The 24,911-nt window shown below is 33.1% G+C and overlaps 3 protein-coding genes across 3 annotated transcripts; all 3 read left to right on the top strand.

Moving 5' to 3' along the window:
• LOC18600185 (pro-hevein) lies at positions 7,435–8,504 on the top strand. The gene is made up of 2 exons (XM_007030502.2): positions 7,435–8,059; positions 8,176–8,504. The coding sequence occupies exons 1-2, from the start codon at positions 7,652–7,654 to the stop codon at positions 8,389–8,391; spliced, it is 624 nt and encodes a 207-aa protein (XP_007030564.1). The 5' UTR covers positions 7,435–7,651; the 3' UTR covers positions 8,392–8,504.
• LOC18600184 lies at positions 9,319–12,920 on the top strand. Its single transcript, XM_007030501.2, has 5 exons — positions 9,319–9,755; positions 9,865–9,970; positions 10,503–10,667; positions 11,340–12,398; positions 12,819–12,920. The coding sequence occupies exons 1-5, from the start codon at positions 9,319–9,321 to the stop codon at positions 12,918–12,920; spliced, it is 1,869 nt and encodes a 622-aa protein (XP_007030563.2).
• LOC18600182 (F-box protein At5g07610) lies at positions 22,691–23,881 on the top strand. The gene has a single exon (XM_018121082.1). It carries the CDS (start codon positions 22,691–22,693, stop codon positions 23,879–23,881), a length of 1,191 nt encoding a protein of 396 aa, XP_017976571.1.

Genomic DNA, 24,911 nt, shown 5'->3' with positions numbered 1-24,911 from the left:
AATTCTATTCTATTTGCTCATATGTTTTAAATTTCTGTAGATTTTCTTTTCTAAATTTCTATGAATCATCAACTATATATTTTTTTGTTATATAGGTTCTATCTTCTAGTTGTTATGTTTTTTTTTTCTGTTATGTGGATTTTATTTTTAATGATTTTAATTTTTAAAAATTAAAAAATTATTGTATATATAATTCTCAAATATAAATTCTAGCATTACATTATTGGTTATTGTTTAAAATTACACCAATATATTATTTTTTATTAATTCTTATTATATAACATAAAATTATCTTGAGTATATATTTTAATGTGTTTTACGTTTTATATTTGTTGAAAGGAAATTATTTTGAGTATAAGAAGAAATTATTAATTATGTATATCATATTTAACTATTTATATTTTATGGATTATAGTTTAATATTTAGTATTATAAACTTAAATATAATAAAATAAGAATATTAGATGTTGACTATATTAATTTTTTAGTCATTTATATTGAAAAAGATAACACTTCAAAACAAAATAAATAATAAGTTTTTTACAGATAATTTAGTTGTTTATATTAAAAAATATATTGCCATCGTTGAACAAAACTTTTTTAGAGTATCATTATAAGTTTTTTTTTTTATTTCTTTTGATTTACATGTTATACAAAATTATTGTCTATTATAAATCTTTTGATTATTAATAGTTAAGTTCAATGTATTAATTTTAAAAATTTTAACTGTTATTTTTCTTAACTTTTGACCCCCCTCAAAATATTTGGCTAGTTCCACCCCAACCAATACTGAAATCGAAATCGGAATCGGAATCAGAGCTCAACGAGGGTTAGAGTAGTTGATAAATGCGACAATGGAGGCTTAGATTTGGACCACAATATGTTTAAGCAGATTGATGCTGATGGGAGTTGGCATGCACAAGGCCACCTTATTGTGAACTATGACTTTGTTGATTCTGGTGACAATACCCTTCATGTCTAATTCCCAAGAACAAAATATTATGATGATCAATAATCTGTGAGAACCACTACCGAATAAAAGTCTTATTGGAATAAAATTCTTATTGTTTCTAAGATCCATTAATTTGCCTTTAAACTTTATTTCTCCTCACGTTTTTGGTAAAACCATAATTATTTGCTATTAGGTTAAGTTGGATTGGAGCCAATTAAAAATTGGGCTCTTCTAGGCTTGTGTAACCCAAGGATAGTCTAGACTCAACTTTGAATTGGACCTTTTGGGTTTTTGAAGCTTGTAGTCTCTAGGCCCACTACAAAAAAAATGGGCTACGGTTAAGGGAGAGCAAGGACGGGGGAAGAGAGAGAAGGAAGTTTGGAGGGTAATTTGCAACTTTTGGCTGCACGAAGGCTCTGCAAAACGACGGCTGCCTAATCAGATAACACACGCTCTCCACTCTGAACACTTCCTTGATCTGTATTCCGATGTATGGCAGCAGCCTTTCATATGTGATAAATGTGCTTGCATAGCGCGAGGTTTCAAATACAGCTGCAAACATTGCTCCTTCAATCTTGATTACTTTTGCGCTTTAAAAACTAATGAAGAGGGCCGGTGGAGATGCGAACATAAATAGCAAAGAAGCATTATTCAGCATTTCATCCACCAGCATAAGCTGAGGCTCTTCAACTATAGGTAGACAAAGGAAGATGGCTACGGTTACTCTTGGTGTGAGGAGCCTTTATCAGGCATGTCTTATGGTTGCCTTGATTGCAATTGCTTCCTTCATGAATCATGCACTTGGGAGATACCCGAGAAGCCGCAAAATCCTTTCCATTCGTCTCACCATCTTTACTTGCAATTTAGCCATTTTTGGGCCCCTTGCAATGCTTGCAAAGGTAAACTTGGTGGATTTCCGAATCATCGACACTATTGTTGTTATGAGTGCAACTTCTGGCTTCATATTCTCTGTGAAAGACTCCTACCTACTCTCAAGAATAACTGTCATGAGCATGACCTTACCTATTTGCTAATTCGCTCTTGCTATGACATTCTCAAGTGCAATGTCTGCGGTGACAATTGTGATGCATCAGGAAGGTGTGCTTTCTACCGCTGTGTGCAATGTGATCTCAATTTTCATTTCAAATGTGCTTCAATACCATCTAAAGTGAAACATGAATCTCATAGACACAAATTTTTCTTTAAAGATTTCGTTAGAGAAGACGATTTAGGATAGCATTATTGTGATATTTGTGAAAAAAAAAAAACTCAAACCACCATATCTATTATTATGAAAAATGCAAATATGTAACTCATATTGAATGTGTTCTCAATGAGGTAAGACCTACTTTATATATATATATATTTTCCCCTCAAAGGCAAATTTAACATATATGAGGCACAATCCAATCCCTTTCCTTCACTCTCTTTTTATATTACTAATACATAATGTAAAAGTTTGACTCAGCAGAAATCAACCAAAAAATTGTTGCCCTCGATACCCAGGTCTATTAATACGGAATTTGACCATGGGGCGACCTCCCTCAAGGTGGATGGCAAAGTTTCGATCGAGAAAGTGATGGAACAAGGTAAGTGGGAGCAGAGCAATCCAGAATTTCTTTCTGAGCTTGGTGAAACAATTGATACTAGTATCTACAAGAGTCAACAACTTAAGGTACAAAATCCAAAACAACAGTATAAAAATTACCCTTAACTCTTGAAGCAATATGACTCTTAGTCTTTGATAAGACAGTATATTGTACAAAATGTTTTACATTGCAAAACTCGGTGTCTTAGTGTCATGTTAAAGTTGTAATAAAATGGTCAAAATATGCAATTAGTACCTATACTATACCAAAATGGTGAATTTAGTTTGTATTATAATTTGCAAACATTGAGTTTTGTATTTTTCAAAATTGACAATTTTAGTTCAATGTGTTAAAAATTTTCTGTTATCTATACTAATATGATGTTTGGTTGTGTTGATGTAATACTTTTTTATTGATGTAATACTGAATTTGATGAGATGTCAATAATAATGTGACATTTAATGAATGATGTAATAGTAGTACTAATATGACATGATCAAGTATTGACATCGATTTTATAAGTGTAAACTTGAAATTATCTAATGTGATCTAGTGGTTTTAAACAGGATTGAAAAAAAAGATAAATCGAAAATACGAATAGGTTTCTAGGATTTAGGGAAAGAGTGTTGTGAGATAGAGAAGAATTGAATTTCTGTATCCCATAATTTAAAGCACTGAAAAGTGTGCTGTGAAATAGATAAAAAATGTTTTATTATCATTAAGACATCATATTCAATGCCACAACAATAAAAAAAATCATGTCAGTATAAATAATATAAAAATTTTAATTTTGTTAAGAATTTGACTGGTATTGTCAATTTTAGAAAGTATATGGATTCAATTTTTACAAGTTATTATACAAGACTCAATCCACCACTTTGTTAGGGTAAAAGGACTAGTTACATAATTTAACTTAATAAAATAAATCTCACATATTTACGTAAGCAAATAAAAGTGTTCATGGATCGAGCTGAGCTCGATTTTTGGAAATTTAAAGTTGAAATCAAAGTACAGGTTGAAATTAAAGTACATGTTGAAATTAAAGTTTTATTTCTCATTAATTTTAAGTTTTGAAATGATTAAATCTTTGCAAAATGAAAGTTTAATAATGCTATTATATACTGGAAGGGGAGAGAAGGTGATTCGTAGCTTGAGATGTTGTCAGATTTTCTCAATAGAAAATGACAAATATATGATTATAATTTATGTGGGTTGTGTGGTTTTCATGGAAGAGAATTCCATGTGAACTTCACTTATTAAATTGATTTTAGATGAGATGTCTATTATAAAATCTTGAATGATAGCATGCAGAGAAAATGGTCTGGATTGATATAATAATTTTTTATTATTAGTGCATTTTCCTTAAATTCTTTTCTAAATACAATACTTCAAAACAGAGTAACCGTGTCTTTGGTATTTTTTTCTTTTCCCTTTCAGATGCAAATAAACCATTTCAACCGTAACCATCCCTTGAATTTTCATGAGGTACTTGAGGAAGATGAAAATCCTGGTTGCCAGGCTTGCAAGCTGGAAATTCTTACTCAGGCCTATATCTGTAAAAAATGTGAATATTACCTACACAAAGCATGCACTGATTTGCACCCGGAGGTGTTACATCCTCTTCATCCCCAGCATCCTCTACTCCTTACTTGATCTCCTTCAACTATATCCCAACACTTTGTATGTGATGAATGTGGGGACATTTTTGATGGTTTTCTTTACTTCTGCTTCCCGTGTCAGTTCAAGGTTGATGTGAAATGTGCAGGAATGAGTGCTCCAAGAAATCAAGGCCAAAGGTTAAAAGAGATGTACAGAAAAACTAAGATATCCCATTTCAGTCATGAACACATGCTTGTACTTGGCAATGCAAAGAAACACTACTACTGTAGTTATTGCCAACTAGAAATCTTTGGTTTGGCTTACTGTTGCCTAGACTGCATTTATGTTCTTCATGTATCTTGTCTAGGATTTCCTGAAGAGATGCAACACCCCTTTCATCCGCTTCACTTGCTTGTGGCAAACATGGCAGACTACTGTGTAGTCTGCAATGCCTGTGATATCAGAATCCTTGGCATCAACTATAGTTGTTTCGAGTGTGGTTTAGAGGTCCATCCTGGATGCCTTAATTACTTGAGATAGGCTCTAAAATTTCACTTGGAAAGGATCATCACACTTAATTTTTATTTTTTTGGGACAGGTTGCCAAATTCTCTTGAAAGACATGTATTAAAAGAAACTTATATCAGGAAAGATACAAATTGTTAAATCTACACATTACATTCATCGACTTGTTTTTAAGAATACATTTGTGAAAGATAATTCAAGAAAGTATTATCGTAATATTTATGAATAAGAAAGATTTTTAGAAAATCACATCTATTATTGTGAAGAATGTCACGACATGTTTGTTGCTCACATCAAATGCGTGCTTTCTCATGTAAACTTACATATGACATATTTACTCCTCTATATAAAATGTTATGAATCTTTGTTGAAAATTTTGAAAAAAAAATACATGAAAATGAATTTGTAAATAGCAAACAGTTTTACACATATCATACATGCATCAATTTGTTATCTCTTATTTATTGTAAAATTTGTTGTTCTAAACATTTTGACTTAGATTTATTGCAATTTCCTAAGATTAATCACTTGTTGACAAGATTGTTTAGTGTAGTTATTCGGTATTGGAATAAGCTATAGACATTTTCTGTCTCAAGAAGAGACTACTTTCAGTTATCTACTGTAACTTTTAGCAATACAAGAAACAAGTATACTACTATCTGTTTTTCTGACTAATTAAGTCTCCTTACAAACAAATTTATGATATATCTTAATTGGGTGCATATTTGCTTTGTCAGGTAGAAGAAGTATTATCATGGCTGGTTCCACGAATAAGGAAAAAATCTGTTGAGTTGGAGTAAAAAATAGAAGATCGTCTCAGAGATAAAGGTCTTCTTTGAGTTGGAGGGAATTTCATTCTCAAAACAAGATTTGTTGCTGCTCTGCTCTCAACTTTTGGCAACAACTCGAAGAAATGGTGCACACGTTGGAAGGAGGGGAGGTTACCAAAACGGCCGTTTAAGGGAGAGCCAAAGAAAAAGGCCTAAGAAGAGAAGTAGAATGGAAGGAAGGAAGAGAGGGATAGGGCCAGCAACCAAGGATAGTGGGCTCGTACCTAGCCCACTAAAAGTAATATTTGACCCTTTTTTTAATATTTAAGCTCATTTATTTTATTATGATTTAATGCATTTTATCTGAAATTAATTAATTAAATTTGATACATATTATCCCCAATTAATTATGAGGTTATTTTCCTTCTTTTAAATTTGCAATTTGTTTTCATGAGAAATACATATTTACATAGTGAAATGAATCTTGTACCAACAAAAAGGAAAAAAGAAAAAACCAAAATCTTACACTAATGCATGATGAAAACCAATATTAAAAACAAATCAAAGAGGAGAATTAATGGTGTGTTTGCGAAAAAAAATGAAAGAAAAGAAAAGATAGAAGTTTAGCTTAATCTTGTGCATGCTTGATAAAATTAATTACAAGAAATAATTCATGTTATGCATTTTACATGAATTTTACATGGTGTACAAAAGTCAGGGGGTTACCATAAAGGGTAATCCCTAAAGTCTAGCAGGGACACCTGGCTTTCCCCATAAACGAGACTATCTTACTCTTAATTTGATCAAAGTTGCAGTATACTAGGACAACCTTTTAAAGAAAAAGTGGAATTGGCCAATTAAGCAATCTATGCATGGGAATGCCCCTGGCAGTTCCAATTTCCTCTGCTCAGCGTGTTGATTTTGTCTTCAATATTAGTATTATTAATTTTTTTAAAAAAATTCTAGAATTTTCTTTTTTTTTTGTTATTTTTGAGCTGATTTTCATTTATTATAATTAAGGGAAAAAATGAATGTCTACAATATTTTATATAATAAAAATTAAATTGTTACAAACTTATTTTCCATAGATCATAACAATTTAGAACAAAATATTATCCACTTCAATATCATAGAAAAGTTAAAAAAAAAGTTATTTTTACATACAAATATCTCTTGAAAATGTCAATTGATATTGGATCTAAAAATTAATTTTTATGTCTCTCCCGTGGAAGTATAATAAGATAGGAGATTGAGTTTGATTGAATTTGAACTGTTTTGAGCTTGGACTTTTCTGAACTCATTTTAAACTTAAATCTTTGTTTTTTAAAAATATTTATGGGTTGAATGCGCACAAATTTTAAACAATATTTTTTTTATTAGAGTCAAAACTCATGTTACTCATCAAGTTATTTATGGTTATAATCAAAGATCCGATTAAAACAAGAATAAAATTAAGAAAATCACATACATCAAAAGATATTTCGATTTTTTTTTAATAATGATTGATCACTTCAAGATAGCTTTGTGGATTAATTAGTAATAGTAAATTAATAATATGTTTTACATCTAATAACATAAGTGGGAGAGATAAGCACGAAAAGGATATATAGCTAACTCAAAATAAAAAAGAGAAGAAAAGAGAAAAAGAACTTTGGTGAAAGAAAGGAAAAGAAAGAAGAAACAAACTTTGGAAAAAGAGAAGCAGTGTTAACTTAGAAAAAGCTCACTCTCAGAGACAAGAATCCAACATGTACTTAAACATTAAAAATTTCCTTGTGTCTTGAGTTGCCCGAAAAGGAGAGTAAGCTGTGTAGATGGATGTAGGCAAAATTGAGCAAAGAAAGCAGGCGGCTAATCTCAAACTTTGTCCTTATCTTCTTAATCAACATTTATTTCTAGCCGCCTTTGACAAACTATTTAGCCGCCTCACGCTTTCCATCGTGGGCACTTCCACCTCCATCCCTTGCCATCTCATCTTCAACATTCTCAAATCACAAACCATTTGATTAGCAATCCAATGGGCCATTTCCTAGGAAGCAAGGAACATCATCTTCCTAGTTTTGTGCTTTACAAATTTCCAATTGTTATATGCCAAATTGCCAACGCGTTTACAACGTCAATTTATTAATGATAGCATGAACCCAACTTTCTATAAAACCTTAACAAATCAAAGACAACATTGCACATAACAAATTCAACAGTTTGGAAAAGAAAACTATGGATAAAGTTAATACTGTTTCGAGGTTGCTTGTCTTTTTGGTTAGCTTAGTGGGAGCAGCAGTTGCTGAGCAATGTGGCTGGCAAGCTGGTGGAACAATCTGCCCTGACAACTTATGTTGCAGCCAATATGGGTGGTGTGGCAACACCGATGCCTATTGTTTGCCTGAAAATAATTGCCAGAGTAATTGCAAAAGTAGTGGCCCTGGAGGAGAGACAGCGACTGTGACATCCACTTACCATTTCTACAATCCGGAGCAACATGGATGGGATCTGATGGCTGTGAGTGCCTATTGCTCTACATGGGATGCTAGCAAGCCATTCTCATGGAGGAGTAAGTATGGTTGGACTGCCTTTTGTGGCCCTGTTGGTCCTACTTTCCCAGCTGCTTGTGGCAGGTGCTTGAGGGTAAGAAATTAATGAACCCTTTCCCCCCTGTTAATTCAAGATCAAAGTTTATTCATTGATATAATATTGCCTTCATTTCTTTAAGGTCTAATCTTGATTTTGTGCTGCTTTTACAGGTTACAAATACAAGAACAAATGCTCAAGAAATAGTGAGGATTGTGGATCGATGCAGCAATGGAGGTTTGGATTTGGATGTGGGTGTTTTCAACCGATTGGACACTGATGGAGTAGGATATGCCCAAGGCCACCTTACAGTAAAATATGAGTTTGTTAATTGTGGCGATGGTTTCAACCCTTTGCTTTCCTCTGTTGTTGATGATAGCAGTAAATAAAATGTTTGCTGCTTAATTATGTGCTAGAAAAGCCAAATCATGTGAGGGAATATGCTGCTGTTTTGAGAGCTGGCTTAATAAATTTCTTCTGGGGTTTGCTTGTTTTGTTGAAATATTCTTTTACATATCTTTATTCCAACTGAAAATGAACTTCAAATGTTTAAGTTTAAATTTAAAGTCATAATTCTATGCCTTGTAATAAAATAAAAGAATATAGTAAAAAGGAAGATGGAATAACTTTGTTGTGTTGGCCCGACCGCAAGAATCAATTATTCAGAACTCAGCTTCATGATTGATCCAAGCAATCCGAAATCCACCACACAACCCTCAATTATTTGATACCAAAAGATGTTAAAGTTAATACTTGCATGCACAGTACACTTGGACAAGAATTTCAGGTTGTCTTGCTGTAATGCAAAGTTACCAGTATATTTCAATGTCCTTGTAACGTGTAGCCATGGATGTCCATTATATGGTTTAAGCTAAACATTTGTTCATGCAGTTTTACAAGTGTTGATCATGTATAACTCATATATTTAGCTTGTAATTAATCTTCAGAATATCCTTATGAAGCTTTTATCAATTCTTGCTTTGGTGGACCCCAAGCTCTGTTCATCCCTGTTTTACGTTTCAATAACAGAGGCTGTTATTGCAGCCAAATACTTGAGCTTATACCCTCATAATGAAAGATAGCGAAGTTTGGTTTGATGATAATGTATGAAATTATTGTCTACATATACTTTACAAATTCATTTTTGCTTTGATCATAATAGATTGTTGATACCATATAATTTTGCCTTTCTGGCTTTATACTGATCTCTTTAGACTCTTACCAACTATACCAATTTTCCTTTGAGATGGAGATCAAACCTTTCCTTCATGAACATTTCTTGTGCTATGATAATCTACAACACGGTCCTTTGTACTATGACTATCAATATATCCATCCCAGGGTATGTGCTAAATGCACTCAGAAAATTGTATCTGGGGCCTATTCCTGTGAAAGCTGCAACTTTTGGCTCCATCAAGACTAAACAACAAGAGCTTCCTGTTCAGATAACACTCGCTCTCCACTCTGAACACTTCCTTGATCTGTCTTTCCATGTATCGCAGGATTTCATATGTGATAAATGTGTTTGCATAGCTCGAGGTTTCAAATACAGCTGCGAACATTGCTCCTTCAATCTTGATTACTTTTGTGCTTTAAAAACTAATGAAGAAGGCCGGTGGAGATGCGTACATAAAGAGCAAAGAAGCATTATTAAGCATTTCATCCACCAGCATGGGCTGAGCCTCTTCAGCTATAGGAAGATATCAATATTGAGCTACGTTTGCACTTGGTGTGAGGAGCCTTTATCAGGCAGGTCTTATGGGTGCTTTGATTGCGATTTCTTCCTTCATGAATCATGCATTTGGGAGATACCTAAAGAGCTGCAACATCCTTTTCATCCTTCTCACCATCTTTACTTGCAGTTTAGCAATCTTTCGGCCTATTGCAATGCTTGCAAAGGGGAACTTGATCAGTATCCGAATCGACACTATTGTTGTTATGACTGCAACTTCTGGCTTCATATTGGCTGTGCAAGACTCCTACCCACTCTCAAGAATAACTGCCATGAGCATGACCTCACCTATTTGCTAAAACACTCTCGCTATAAAATTTTCACATGCAACAGCTGTGGTGGGAATTGTTGTCACGATATCCCAAACATATTTAGAAAATTTTTTTATCATAATTCCGTCCCAAGGAAGTGTGCTTTCTACCGCTGTGTGCAATGCGATCTCAATTTTGATTTCGATTGTGCTTCAATACCGTCTAAAGTGAAACATAGATCTCATAGGCATGAACTCTCCCTTAAAGATTTGGTTATAGAAGATGATTCATGAGAGTATTATTGTGATATTTGTGAAGAAAAAAAAAAATTCAAACAATCATGTTATTGTGAGAGATGTGATTATCTAACTCATATTTGAATGTGGCCTCAATCAGGTAAGACTTATTATTTTTTTTAAAGGCAAATTTAATAGAATATATGAGGCAGAAATCCAATCCCTTTGCTTCACTCTCTCTTTGTATTACTAATAGAAAATGTAAATGTTTGACTGAGCAGAAATCAACCAACTCTATGCCGGGGTCTATGAATATGGAATTGGAGCATGGGGCAACCTCCCTCATGGTGGATGGCAAAGTTTCGGTAGAGAAAGTGATGGAACACGGTGAATCAGAGCTTGGTGAAACAATTGATACTACTATTTACAAGAGTCGAGAACTTAAAGTATAGCATCATAGACAATAGTATAAAATTTTCCCCTAACTCTTGAAGCAATTTGACTCCTAGTCTTTGATAATGACAGTATTGTACAAAATGTTTTGCATGGCAAAACTCGGTGTCTTAGTGTTATGTTAAAATTGTAATAAAATAAATTTCACGTATGTAAGTAAGTGAAAGTGTTTATGGTAAAGGAGAAGAATTTGACCCCCTGGTCTTTATGGAGAATTTTTAATGAAATTGATGCTTTTTGTGTTGGTATTGGAAAAATATTAATAGTCCTTGAAACTCAAAAGTCATATTCTTTTATTAATTTAAGTTTTGAAATTATTAAATCTTTGCGGAAGGAAACTTTAATAATGTTATTATATGCTGGAGGAGGCAAGAAGGTGATTCACAGCTTGAGATGTTGTCACAATTTCTCAACAAAAGATGACAAATATATGATTACAATTTATGTGGGTTCTTTGGTTTTCATGGAGGAAAATTCCTGTGAACTTCACTTATTAAATTGATTTTAGGTGAGATATTTCTCTTAAATTTTACATGTAGAGAGAATGGTTTTAGATTAATATAATAATTTTTCATTATTAGTGAATCTTTCCTTAATACTTTTTTTTGAATATCTTCAAAACAGAGTATCCGTCTCTTTTGTTTGTTTTTTCTTTTACCTTTCAGATGCAAATTCAGCATTTCAACCATCATCATCCTTTGAATTTTCATGAGGTACACAAGGAAGATGAAAATCTTGGCTGCAAGGCTTGCAAGCTGGAAATTCATGGTCCAGCCTATATCTGTAAAGAATGTGGATATTACCTACACAAAGCATGCACTGAATTGCCCAATGAGGTGCTACATCCTCTTCATCCCCAGCATGCTCTAAACCTTCTTACTAGATCTCCTAATACCAGGCACTTTATATGTGATGAATGTGGGGACATTTCAGATGGTTTTCTTTACTTCTGCTGTGAGTGTCATTTCAAGGTTGATGTGAAATGTGCAGGACTGAGTGCTCCTAGCAATCAAGGCCAAAGGCAAAAAGAGATGGCTAGAAAAACTAAGATATCTCATTTCAGTCATGATCACATGTTGGTACTTGGCAGTGCAAAGAAAGACTACCACTGTAGCTATTGCCAACTAGAAATCTTTGGTCTGGCTTACTGTTGCCTAGACTGCAATGATATTTATGTTCTTCATGAATCTTGTCTTGAATTTCCTGAAAAGATGCAACACCCCTTTCATCCGCTACACCCGCTTATGGCAAAAATGTTCCTTACAGAAAGTTGCCATGCCTGTGATTTCCGATTCGTTGGCATTAGCTATAGTTGTTTGGAGTGTGACTTACATCTCCATCCTACATGCCTTAATTCCATGAGGCGGGCTCTAAAATTTAACCTTCGAACATGCAAACTTGATTTTTTCTATTTTGGGATAGGTTGCCAAATGCTCTTCAACGGATATGCATGTCTTAGATGTGATGAAACCGGTGCTGGACCCTTCTGTTTCTGCATTGAGGCTAATATAAGCCTTCATTTGGAATGTTTTCCAATACCACAAATGGTTAAATCTACATATCAAAGTCATCCACTTGTTCTTAAGAATTCATTTGTTGAGGATGATACAAGAGAGTATTATTGTGACATTTGTGAAGAAGAAAGATTTGCAAAATATCATATCTATTATTGTGAAGAATGTCAGGACATGTTCGTTACTCACTTAGAATGCGTGCTTTTTGAGGTAAACTCATATATGACATATGTATTCCTCTAGATAGAATATTTTAAATCTTTGCTGAAAATTTTGAAAACATATATGAAAATGAATTTACAGACAGCAAATAATTCACACAAATCATACATGCATTAATTTGTTATCTCTTATTTATAGTTAAATTTGTTGCTTTAAATATTTTGACGTAGACTTATTGCAATTTATAAGATTTATCACTTATTAACAAGATTGCTTAGTCTAGCTATTTGATATTAGTATAACCTATAGACATTTTTTGTCTCAAGAAGAAATTACTTTCAATTATCTACTGCAACGTTTAGCAATAAAAGAAAAAAGTACACTACTATAAGTTCTTATCAGTAATTAAGTCTCCACACAAACAAATTTATTAATATATCTTAAATGGGTGCATATTTGCTTTGTTAGGTGGAAGAAGTATTATCATGGCCAGTTCCACGAATAAGGAACAAATCCGTTGAGTTGGAGGAAGAAATAGAAGATCGTCTAAGAGATTTTGATCTTCTCTGAGTTGGAGGGAATTTCCATCTCAAAAGAAGATTTGTTACCGCTCGTTCTCAACTTTTGGCAACAACTTGAAGAAATGGTACACACGTTTGAAGGAAAGGTAGATGTTGATGACCATGTTTGAACTATCATGTGGATTGAATTTGCTTTAGACATTAGATTCTTTCTGGTGTAGGAAAATCAGTGTGCAGCTCAAGGCAACTAAGAATTATAGGTTAGGTCAAGGAACACAGAGTAGAAATGATAAATTTTATAGCACATGAATATAAAACTAATCTTTTCTCTCCCTCCTTTCCTTATAGTTTGTATTTTTGCTTAATTGCCATAAAAGTTGATGTAATCAACAAAAAACAAGCTTAATTGTTGATGGTTTATGCTTAAATCTAGAGGGAATATCGGATTACAAAGTAGAGCTGCAACGTGTTTTTGTTTTTACTAGAGTTGTATCTGATTTTTAAATGAGATCATCTTTAGTGAATGGCTTCTGGATTGTCGAGACCTTTCTATTAATGTTATGAATGAGAGAAAGAACAGAGTATATAGAAGAGATAATGATCAGAACTATTTTTATTAATACAAAACAAAGCTTATATACCTTGTGTACATAAGAAACACCTGTAAACATGTTTAACAAGTATAAGTGTTAATTTACATGCAAAGTAACACGTTAAAATGACAGCTCAAGATTGCATTAACTCTAAAACTAGTACAACGAAGCAAACTGATATAAACTAAAGAAACAAAATTAGTTTGAAAATAGCCATGTGCTGCAGCCATGCAAGTATTATTGCTCAACACTCTTTCATAATACTTGCATTTTGTACATTCATTTTGCTTCTCAAGTACTCAAATCTTGGCTTTCCCAAAGTCTTGGTCATGATATTAGCTAACTGCACTTTAGAACAACAATACTAAACATTAATTTCACCTAACTTCTTTGATGGCATGAAATTTCACTTGAATATGATTGGTCTTGTCATGCAAAATAGGGTTCTTGGTGATAACAAGAGGTAACTTATTGTCGACCAATAATGTAGTAGGAAATTTATGAGGAAACTGCAAATCAATGAGCATTTTTCTCAACCAAATAGCTTGGTTGGAAGTTGCTGTAGCTAATATATACTCTGCTTCAACTGTAGATTGAGCAACAATGGATTATTTATGTGAGTTCCAGCAGAAAACTCCATTTCCAAGAGTAAAAACATCGCCTAAAGTGCTCTTGGAATCATCTATATTACTTGCCCAATCACTATCAGAATAGGCAGTAAGAAGGAAGTTTAGATTTCTGGTATAACAGATTCCAAAGTTTAGAGTGCCCTTCAAATACTTAAGTATACATTTTCCAGTTGCTAAATGAAGATAAGTAGGTTTTTTCATGAATTTAGATAGCAAGCTTACAGAGCATATGATGTCTGGTCTTGAAAAACATATGTAAAAGAGGTTGCTAATCAAGCTTTTGAGCTGAGATGGATCTTTCAACTTGCTTACACTATTCACTAAAAATTTCTTATTTACAGTTAATGGTGTAGCTGTAGGTTTACATTGGAGCATATGAAACCTTCTTAGAACCTCATTGACATAAATTTGTTAGGACAAAAATACCTATGCAGTAGATTGTTTAATCTTCAGGCCAAGTAAGAAATTCATTAATCCAAACTTAAACATCTCGAATTCATTTTGCATCTGCTTCTTAAACAATTGTAGAGTAGCATCATTTCCTCCAGTAATCGTTAAGTCATCCACATATAGTGAAACAATTAATGGAGATTGATTTTCACTATTGAGTATATACAATGTAGCTTCATTATTGCTCTTTGTAAAACCTTTGGAGATCAAATAAGCATCAATTATGCTATACCAGGATTGTGGGGCTTGCTTCAAACCATACAAAGCTTTATGAAGCTTGTAAACTTTGTCTAGTTCATCTTTTACTTCAAATCCTTTAGGCTGATCGACATTGATTTTTTCTTCAAGAATTTCATTAAAAAAGGCAGACTTCACATCAAGATGATAGATATTCCATCCCAAGGCAGTAGACAAGGCTAACAATAGTAGAATTGTATTCTTGCAATTGGAGCAAACGTTTCCCAGTAATCAACACCAGGTTGTTGATTGTACCCCTTCACTGCTAGTTTAACTTTATATCTGTTGAGAGACCTATCAAGATTATGCTTCTTTTTGTAGATCCATTTGACCCCAATTATATTTCTATTTAGAGGTCAATCAACTAATGACCAAGTGCCACTCTTATTGATCATATAAAGCTTTTCTTTCATAGCAACTATCCACTTTAGTTGTTTAGTAGCACCTGCATAATAAGTCGATTTTTCAATTACAGCTAAACTCCTATAATATACATCATTGAGTGATCAAGTTCCTCTCATAGGCTCATCATCAACATTTTGATCAATACCAGACTCAATTTCTAGAAGAGAATGAATTACACTTGGACTTTGAGACTCTGCAATATCTTGCATATCCCAATTCCAACTTGCAGCTTCGTCAAAAACCAAATTTTTGCTGACAAACACTCTGCCAAAAATAAGAAAGTAGGTTCTGTAAGCCTTAGACTTAGAGCTATAGCCAATAAAGATGGCTTTTTAAGCTCTGTACTGCAACTTATCTCTCATGGCTTATGGTACATGGACATAATAAATGCAACCAAAGACTCTGAAATGCTCTATTGAAGGTCTTTGATCAAACCAGACTTCATATGGTGATTTCCCACCTAGTGCTTGAATAGAAAGTATATTCTGCAGATATATTGCAGTATTAAAAGCTTTTGCTTAGAGCTTTGTTGGAAGATTCTTCTCAAATAATAGAGTTCTTACCATATCAAGAATAGTCCTATTTTTCCTTTCACTGACATCATTTTGTTGATGAAAATAAGATGTAGAGAACTGATGACAAATACCTGTAGTTGCAACAAAATCAGTAAATTCTTTGGAGATATATTCTCCTCCATTGTTAGTTTTGATAACTTTAATTTTAGAGCCAATATCAACTTCAAGCATAGCTTTAAATCTCTGAAATAACTCAAATACTTCAGATTTAGCTTTCATGAAGTATATCCAACATCATCGAGTTTTGTCATCAACAAAAATCAAGTAATATCTGCTGCGATTCAATGATTCTACTTTCATTGGTCCTGCTACATCAGAATGGACCACAAATTGTACCTTTGCCAATAGCTTGAAGATAAATCCCATTTCCTATTTTGACCCTTGAATGGTAACTCTTATCTAAGCTGACAAAAACAGCTTAAGTTGGAGCAACATGATTTGAACTCCCACTATCTAATAACCATTCTTGGTTATCAACGTCATTTACTGACTTTTTCAGGGCCATGAATAGATTTTCATAATTCAACTATCTGAAGAGTTTTATCAGTGGTAGTGGACTTCTTCTTGCATACTTTCTCAACATGTCCCATTTCATTTCAAGCTTGAAATTTAACATCTGATTTGAACCAGCACTGATCTTCAGAACAATTTTTTCTTACAGTAAGTGCAAATCTTATACTTACCTTTCTTGGTTAAAGATTGACCTGCATGTGAAGCCTTTTGCTATTTATTTTTGGTAAACTTCTTATTATGAGAATCTACATTAACTCTACCTTTGCTCGAAGTAACCAAAACACTCTAAACATTTGCTTCCAATCGAGCTGACCTTTTTTGTTCAATGGCTTAAAGTGAACTAACCAATTTTGACACTGTGAGTTGAGATATATCCTTAGTTTGTTTTGTTGATGTAATAGTTGCTTCAAATTTCTCAGGCAAATTGATGAGAATTTTTTGAGCAAATCGAATTTCTGACAGATCATCTCCAAGTAACCTCATTTGGTTCACTAGTCGACTGACTTAATCAATATAATCCTTAACAGATTGTAACTCTTTCATCCTAATCAATTCAAACTCTCTTCGAAGGTTCTAAGCTTGTATTTTGCTTGGTCTTTGTTGTGCTTTCATAATCTTCCTCAAGCATGGTCCATGTTTTCTTTGCAATTTTACTCATAATCCTGCTGAAGATCTTTTCAGACACAATAGCGTGAATGAAGGACAAAGCTCTGTATCGTTTTGTTACTTCTTCAGGGTATTGTTTGATCTGATTTTTGGTTGTATTGTCTCTCAAGGCAACAAGTTCTTCTTTAGTTTCAATAGTTGACCAGAGATCATAAACTTTGAGAAAAACCTCCATCTTGACAACCCAAACTTGATAGTTTTTGCCATCAAATATAGGCGGAGACAAATAAAAAGCTGCTGGTGAAGACATGCTGAAAATATAGGAAGAGAAAACTACATAGAAGGAAGGAAGATTCTTAGTTTTTTCAAGTCCAATAAGATCCTACAATTGCTCAATATACCTTGTGTACATAAAACAAGGCTTATATAAGATAATGATCAGAACTATTTTTATCAATACAAAACAAGGCTTATATACCTTGTGTACATAAAAAAACAGCTGTAAACATGTTTAACAAGTGTAAGTGTTAATTTCCATGCAAACGAACATGTCAAAAGGATAGCTCAAGATTGGATTAACTCTAAAACCAGTACACCGAAGCAAACTGATAGAAACTAAAGAAACAAAGTTTGAAAATAGCAGTATGCTATAACCATGCAAGTATTATTGCTCAACATTTTATGGGTTATGGAAAAGCTACTATGGTGATGGTATAAAACCAAAAATGTTCAATGTTAATGCAAGGATGGAGATGAAAGAAGTGGCCAAAAGAGAGTGCAAGAATAGAAAATAGTGAACAGGCTTCTTGTTTATTGCTCATGTATTTTTAATTTGGTGTCAAAAGTGTGTCATGACATAGTTAATCTATGAGATAGGTGTGGCAAGTTATTGTATGCCACTGAGTGGTTGCTTTTGAGATCCATATGTGGTTTTATTATGAGTTGTGTGGATCTTAGTACTGTGAATGTATGGTGTGTCACAAGGGATTCACACGGGATGTTAAGAAAGTAAACTTTACAAAGTTAGGAAAGTAGATGCTTTCTGTTGTTAGGGAAAGTGTTTATGGGTGGAGTTTTTGTGTTTGAGTTTGCGAGTTAAGCTTGAGTGTCAATAATGATTTGTATGTGCTTTGTGATTTTCTACAATGCAATGGATCTCCTTCCAATGTTTTCGTTTTGCCTTTTATCTTGAATAATTCTCAAGTAACGTAAAAAACTGATCCCCAGTTGTTCTTTGTTTATTAATTTGAGTTTTTTTTTATTTTTTTTGGTAAAGTAGTACATCAACTATTAATTTTTTGGAATCTATATATATATATATTTTTGTTCAACCAATAAGGTGCTTCATTAAGTGGGTGCTAGTAATGATTTTTGTTGTCGAAGTGGTATAGTTGAGGAAATATGTGAACACATTCTTATTACATGTCACTTTGGTTGGTTTGTTTGGTATTTTGTATTACAATGGTGGGGAATTTCTTGGATTATTCCTCATTCTATTGAATCTTTTATTAAGTCATGGTTTGACTCTTTATGTTGGAGCGGTATGTGATACTACCCTTTGGTCACTATAATTGATAAGAAATAAATCAATCTTTAATGGAAAAGAGATGCTCTTTCTCGTTAAAATGATGTCCATGTCCTAAATTAGAGTTAGTGAAAGACATGAGGCGAATAAAGGAGGTAGTTGTTTGGTGGCTTGAACCATGGCAAGTTAAACTTAGCTATACTCTTCAAGTAACACAGAAGGGAGCCTCATGGATTTTGCTTCGTGAGTTTTAATTCAATGTTGAAAAATCTTTTAAAGGGAAACCAGTACCAAGCAAATGTGATGGAGTGTTGTGTTGGTGCAAATAATGTTTAGTTGGAATTTAAAAAAATCGACAAAATTAATTTCAATGCATGTTTTTTAAAAGACACCATCTTTATGGCTCATTTCACCATCGCTACTCAATATGTAAAGGGGAATAATGCTAATAGCCTTAGGATACAATGAGGCCAACATCTAACTTCATCTTTCACTTTATAAGAGTAGATCGCTCGACATACCCTTAGAGTTGCAAAGTTGTTTGGCTTTAGAGCTTACTTTTTGTAGCAAGTAGATTATAAGAAATTTGGTCTCCTTTGGAAGATGATGGGAACTCAAGTGTGTATGTTCATTTTTTGAATTTTATTTAGAACATAACACTTCTCTTGCTTTTGATTTTTCTACTCTTGTCTTAATTGTTTTTGGTATGTCAAAATGGTTGACAGTAAGTTCTTTATATAAATTTGCAAGTGTCTCTTCTTTAAAGATACAACTTTTTTATCAAGACACCTTTACGTCTTAAAGATATTTTTGCTTATTGCAAGACATAATCTTTGAATAAAGGTATTATTCTAATAATTACCTTACAAAAGGACAACTATTTATTTCATAAGACAAAACCGTTGAGCTATAATATGAAAAGGTAACTTTTCATATCCAAACTTTTGAATAGTGATGTGTTTTAATTATCTTATAACTTTTGGATTTAAAAGTGTTTTTCTAATATGACACTTTACCAATAGACATAACTTTTTATATGAAAAATCATTTACAATTCAATAGACACACTATGTCACACTATGTGATATAACCTTTCAATTGATGTGGCTTTCAAATAGTCACAATTTTTCATGTGAAAAAACTAACTTTTCATATGAAAAGACATAACTTTTCATTTTGAAAATACACCAACATGTTAATAGACTTCCAAGGACATATCCATGGAGTTTGCTTTGGTTCAATTAAAATCCACGACTCAAATCACCTTGAGTTAATTGGAATTGAATTTGGTTTAGGTATAATACTCAAATAAGCCCTTAAACTATTTAAGAATATTCAAATAAGCCCTTATTCTTTTATTGCGTTTCATTAAACTCCTGTACTTTTATTTTGAGTCAAATAAGCCCTTATTACTAATGATTGATTAATTGTCTTTGCTAAAAATGTTACTTGTCATTGTATATCCACATGACACTGATATGACATTGATATGGAAGGTAAAAAATACCATATAATTATATTATCATGTCAAATTAATATGTTATGTCATATCAATTATGTTACGCCAGTTTGCCACATTATAATCAATTATGATATTTTAACATATCACGACAGCATCATGCGATATAGAATAACAAATGATATTTTGATTAAATCAATCATTAGTCATAAGGACTTATTTGATTTAAAATAAACAGTACGAGGGCTTATTGGCTCAAAATAAAATTATAAAGATTTGATTGAACGTAATAAAAGTAGAAAAGTTTATTTGAATTTTTTAAAATAGTTTAAGGATTTTTTTTGTTTATTATGCCTTTGTTTTGCATGGCTTTGCATCTTCAATATGAGTGAGAGTAGGAAAGTTGATCATAGAGTTAATGGGAGTAGGAAAGATGATGTGCTTCCTTCTATTACGTTCTGCTGGTAATCTTTGTTGTGGTGTGAGGTGGTGTTTTTTAATTAATTAATTGCATTGCTTAAATCTCTGAAACTACGGCGTGTTGCGGTTACTTAATGTCCCGACCTGACGAACTGGTGGAGTCTGCAATGGACTCTATAAATTTTTTTCTCAATCAAAAATTTAATTTCATTAGTGATAAAGATCATTACAATCTTCACGTCTCATTGTCTGAGATGGGTTGACAACACAATAAAAGATACACCTCAGAACACATTAACGCCATCATAAATACATAATGCCAGCCAACTCAATATTCGAGACATAACCCTGGAGTCAAACAGAAATTACATACCTAAAGAGTTCCTACCACCAAACATAGAATAAATTACAACGATCAACTCCTAGCCCTGCCCAATAGTTTGCAAAGCAATTATCTTCCATAAGAGCACGCTAGAAAATCACCTTCCCAATGTTCATTTGTGACTTGTCATTCTTTGAGAAAATCTTCTAGTAGTCCCAAGGCTTCACCAATTCGTTTGTTATCCATGAAACCACAACAAGGGAGTTAGGTTTTCAAACCCATATTAAATAAATCCAATGCAGTTGTGACAGCAACCATGATACTTGCGTAGTTTGAATCTTGGAACAATCTGTTGTACTCAAAATAATCCTCCTCAATGCCATGACCTTCACACAAGATCCCAATCCCCTTTATGTTCCATAAAATCACTCTCATGCTTGTGCTTAATGGAAAAAACCTTCATTCCCAGTAAAATAGCCCCTCTTAGTAACTTTTTTGCCTTTCTTCTAATTAAAGCTTTTTTTGTTTCTTGAAGATGGAATTCAGAGCCTTCTCTTCAATTTTATCATAACTCTTACATTTTGTATTTGGAAATGCAAATTATAGTATTGATTTAATCTTCATACAATGTTCAATGTGACGAGGAAAAAGAGGATTCAATGCTTGCAGTATTGCTAAGGGGAAATGCAATTTTCTATAATTTGGAGGATGGAAGAATGAAGAGGGTGTGGTGTTACAATATAACAAATATCGATATGGCTTTTGCAGATTTTGTATAAACTATTAGATTTGTTCTGACAAGAGTTCTTGCAGCAGCGAAAAGATAGGATTGCTACTGTAATGGATTTCAAGTTGGATGTGATAATACACTTAAATATTTAGCTTATTAATAAGTATATTTATTATCTATTAAATATTTATATTTTTAAAATATTTTTTATAATTTAGTCACTCAACATCTCAATTTTATTAAATTTAATCTTAATATTATATATTTTTGTTCAATTTAATCCCAATGACATGACATAATTTTTTTGATATGCCATGTGACACTGACACATCAACATGTTAGTGCTACATCAACATTGCCACATCATCATATTTAGTGCCATGTGGTACTACCATATCATCATGTTGTGCCACATCCTCCAAATGTGCCACATTAGCGTAGACGCCATTTCTTTTAGCGGTAAAATTGAATGCCGTTAATAAGTGAGAGTAAATTGAAGTAATTCTCAAAATTGAGGGACAAAATTGTTACGATTTTGAATAGAGGGATTAAATTGAACAAAATATCCTAATACAAGGACTTCCCAAATATTTTGACCGAATTTAGAGTAAGTCATACGACAAGAATGGAAATATAATAGGAAAGTTTTAACCCAAGTTAAAAGCTTAGTGGAAAAATAAAGATAATGAGGTGGCAATTTTGGGTATGGTACAGACAGGTGAATCCTAGTTGTCAATATTATCTTAATTTGAATTCTTTTTAGTACAAAATGAATTTGGGATTATGTCAAAGAAAAAAATCCACAAAGATACGTTAGCTTAGCAAATTTGGATTTTTTTTTATGGAAATCCAAAAATCAGATTCCTTTCCTTTTCTACCAAAAAATACTTTAAATGTGTATTCCAATGATAGAAAGAAGATTTATTTGATCATTCAACCCAAAATTTAAATTTAATTTTTTATTTAAAATTAATTGGCACATGACCTCAACTTAGGTTATTAACACGTAAACAAAATATCTTTTCTAGGTCAAATTTGTTTTTCCTTAGAAGTTGATATGATCATTGAGTACAAAATTTAAATTTTTATAATAATTAATTGACACGTGAACTTAGTTTAAGGTCATTAATATGTAATCAAAATAACTTCTTTACATCAAATCTATTTTTCGTTAAAAGTCGGTATATCTAAACTGTTTTTTTTATATAAATTTTAGTTTTCAATGATTAGAGGAGATTAGATGAAATTCAATTAAATAGTAAGTTTGTTAATTTTCCTTATATATAGGATTTAGAGAGTATAAAAAAGAATTATATATGGCCATAGTGCGCTGTAGAGTGTCAAGGTGAAGAAGGATGAAGACACCAGCAGATGAGGTTGGGATGAAGACACCAGCAAAGAAGGTTACCGACATCGACGACCTCTTAATAGAAATCCTCCAACGATTACCTACAAAGACTCTATTACAGTTCAAACTCGTTTCGAAACAATGGTTGTCAATTATATCCAGCTCCGATTTCAGCATTTTTCACACTCGCTTCGTTCTCAATGAAGGCTCTCTCAAACCTTCAGTTCTCTTTCTCGATGCCATCTACAGAAAACCACCTACGAAGTTCGTGTTCCTTCCTTTGAACCGCGACACCAAACAACTTCCGCTCTTGGATTTCATGAATGCCCCTTACATCACAATAATCCAATCTTGCAATGGTTTGCTTCTTTGCACATATGATTATGATAATCAGAGTTATTTTATCTGTAACCCTGTTATCAAGAAATTCAAGATGATCTCTTGTCCGATGCCTCCAATGCTGGAATATCATCTTGTTGGTGTTAATCTTGCTTTCGACCCTCTCAAATCACCTTGTTACAAGATTATTTCTATTTGGCAGGAAGTTTTGCTTGACAAAGACGAGGAAAACAATTGCTTATGTCGTATGACTTCTAATTTTTCTATGGACATATACTCATCAGAGACAGATTCTTGGAATGTATCGAAAATCAAATTCACTTCAGAGTGGGCTATACAGTTCGACCATGCTGTTTTCTTTAACGGTGCAATCCATTGGGATAGTGTTGCTAAAGAGTCGCTATACTTTGATGTGGAGACTGAATGCTTGATGCCGATGCCGATGCCAAAGCCAAGTAGGCGGTACAGCGGTTCTCGATATTTTGGGGAGTCCGGAGGCCATTTGCATCTTGCTGTTGGACAAAATCCTGGTTATCGTTTAATATTTCGGATTTACGAGATGCTAGTGGATTACTCGGATTGGTTCATCAAGTACCGTATTGATCTTGAAGCCGAAATGCGAAGTATCAACCTTAAACCTCCTTACTGCGATTATGATATTTTCTGTCTGGTTGTGCGCTCTGATGAGGACAAAGGAGATTCAATGGTTGCAGTACTTCAGTGTGGAACAACACTATATTACAATTTCAAGGATAAGGAAATGGAAGTACGGACAGATGGCCCTAAGGCAAACGGATATCGATACGATATTGCAAGGTTTCGGGGCTGTGAATACTTTGAGACCCTCTCTTGTGTTTGAGAGTGCAACTACTTCAACCTTGTTGAATAATTCTACTGGTTTATAAGCTTTAATGTTAGATTATTACAATGTTTTAGTCCTGTTTTTTTACAGTTATGCTATTCTGTTCATCTTCTTATGCTTTCTGTTCTCATTGCAAACTTGTAGCAAAAATAATGTTTAAATGAATCTGGTTGCCTTTTCCTTGTACATACTAAAGGTCTTTAAATTAATAATTTTTCAGTTCTATACATAGCTTTTTAGTAGTAATTTTTAATTTCATTTCCCTTAAAGTTCAGGGAAATTTATTAAAATCGGATAAAGGAATCCATTGGAAAAGAGAAATGTTTGAGAAATTGGAGATTGTCTAGCAGCGGTCAAAATGCATTCACCTAGTACCTTCAAGTATTATCGACCATTGCTTTAATTTGGCTTGACAAAGTGAGCAAGGCAGATATTGAAGGGAGTCAATGTTGATAAATAGCCAATATAGAGACGATGCTTGAAGGACCAATGAGAACAAGCTCTTGGAATGGGATACAAACATCAAATTCTGAACAAAGACGTTAGAAGTAGATCACTCTTGTTGGTACTCGTATGCGTAGATATAAGATATTTCATTAGGAGGAGGTGTCTTGGAGCGAAACGTATTACATCTTCAGTTGATGACACGACTTTAAATGATTGGAATGAGATACAAATTAACATGGAATATCTATTTTATACAATCTATCTCTATCTAGTGCCCGATTATTGTACTATCATGAGAAAATGTTAACAAAAAATCATCTGAGACAACCACTTAGACTATGTTGATTCAATTATTGTACCAAGTAACTCATAGTAATCATAATGAGAAATTTGCATTGAAAAACAGTACGAAAAGACTTTGGAGTGGCAACAATTATTGGGTAAGAAAATTTTGCTAGTCGATTGTTGAATGTTCGTTACATTAAATGCAGAGCCAAAATGCATCCTACTGTAATGGATTTCATTAAAAGGGAAAGTGAGTGAATTTAGAGCAAGGCATATGACAAGAATGGAAATATAG

The sequence above is a fragment of the Theobroma cacao genome, chromosome 5, assembly GCF_000208745.1.
Source record: "Theobroma cacao cultivar B97-61/B2 chromosome 5, Criollo_cocoa_genome_V2, whole genome shotgun sequence".
Taxonomy (NCBI): domain Eukaryota; kingdom Viridiplantae; phylum Streptophyta; class Magnoliopsida; order Malvales; family Malvaceae; genus Theobroma; species Theobroma cacao.
Note: the sequence above shows the minus strand (reverse complement) of the source record. Positions and strands in the feature narration are given on the sequence as shown.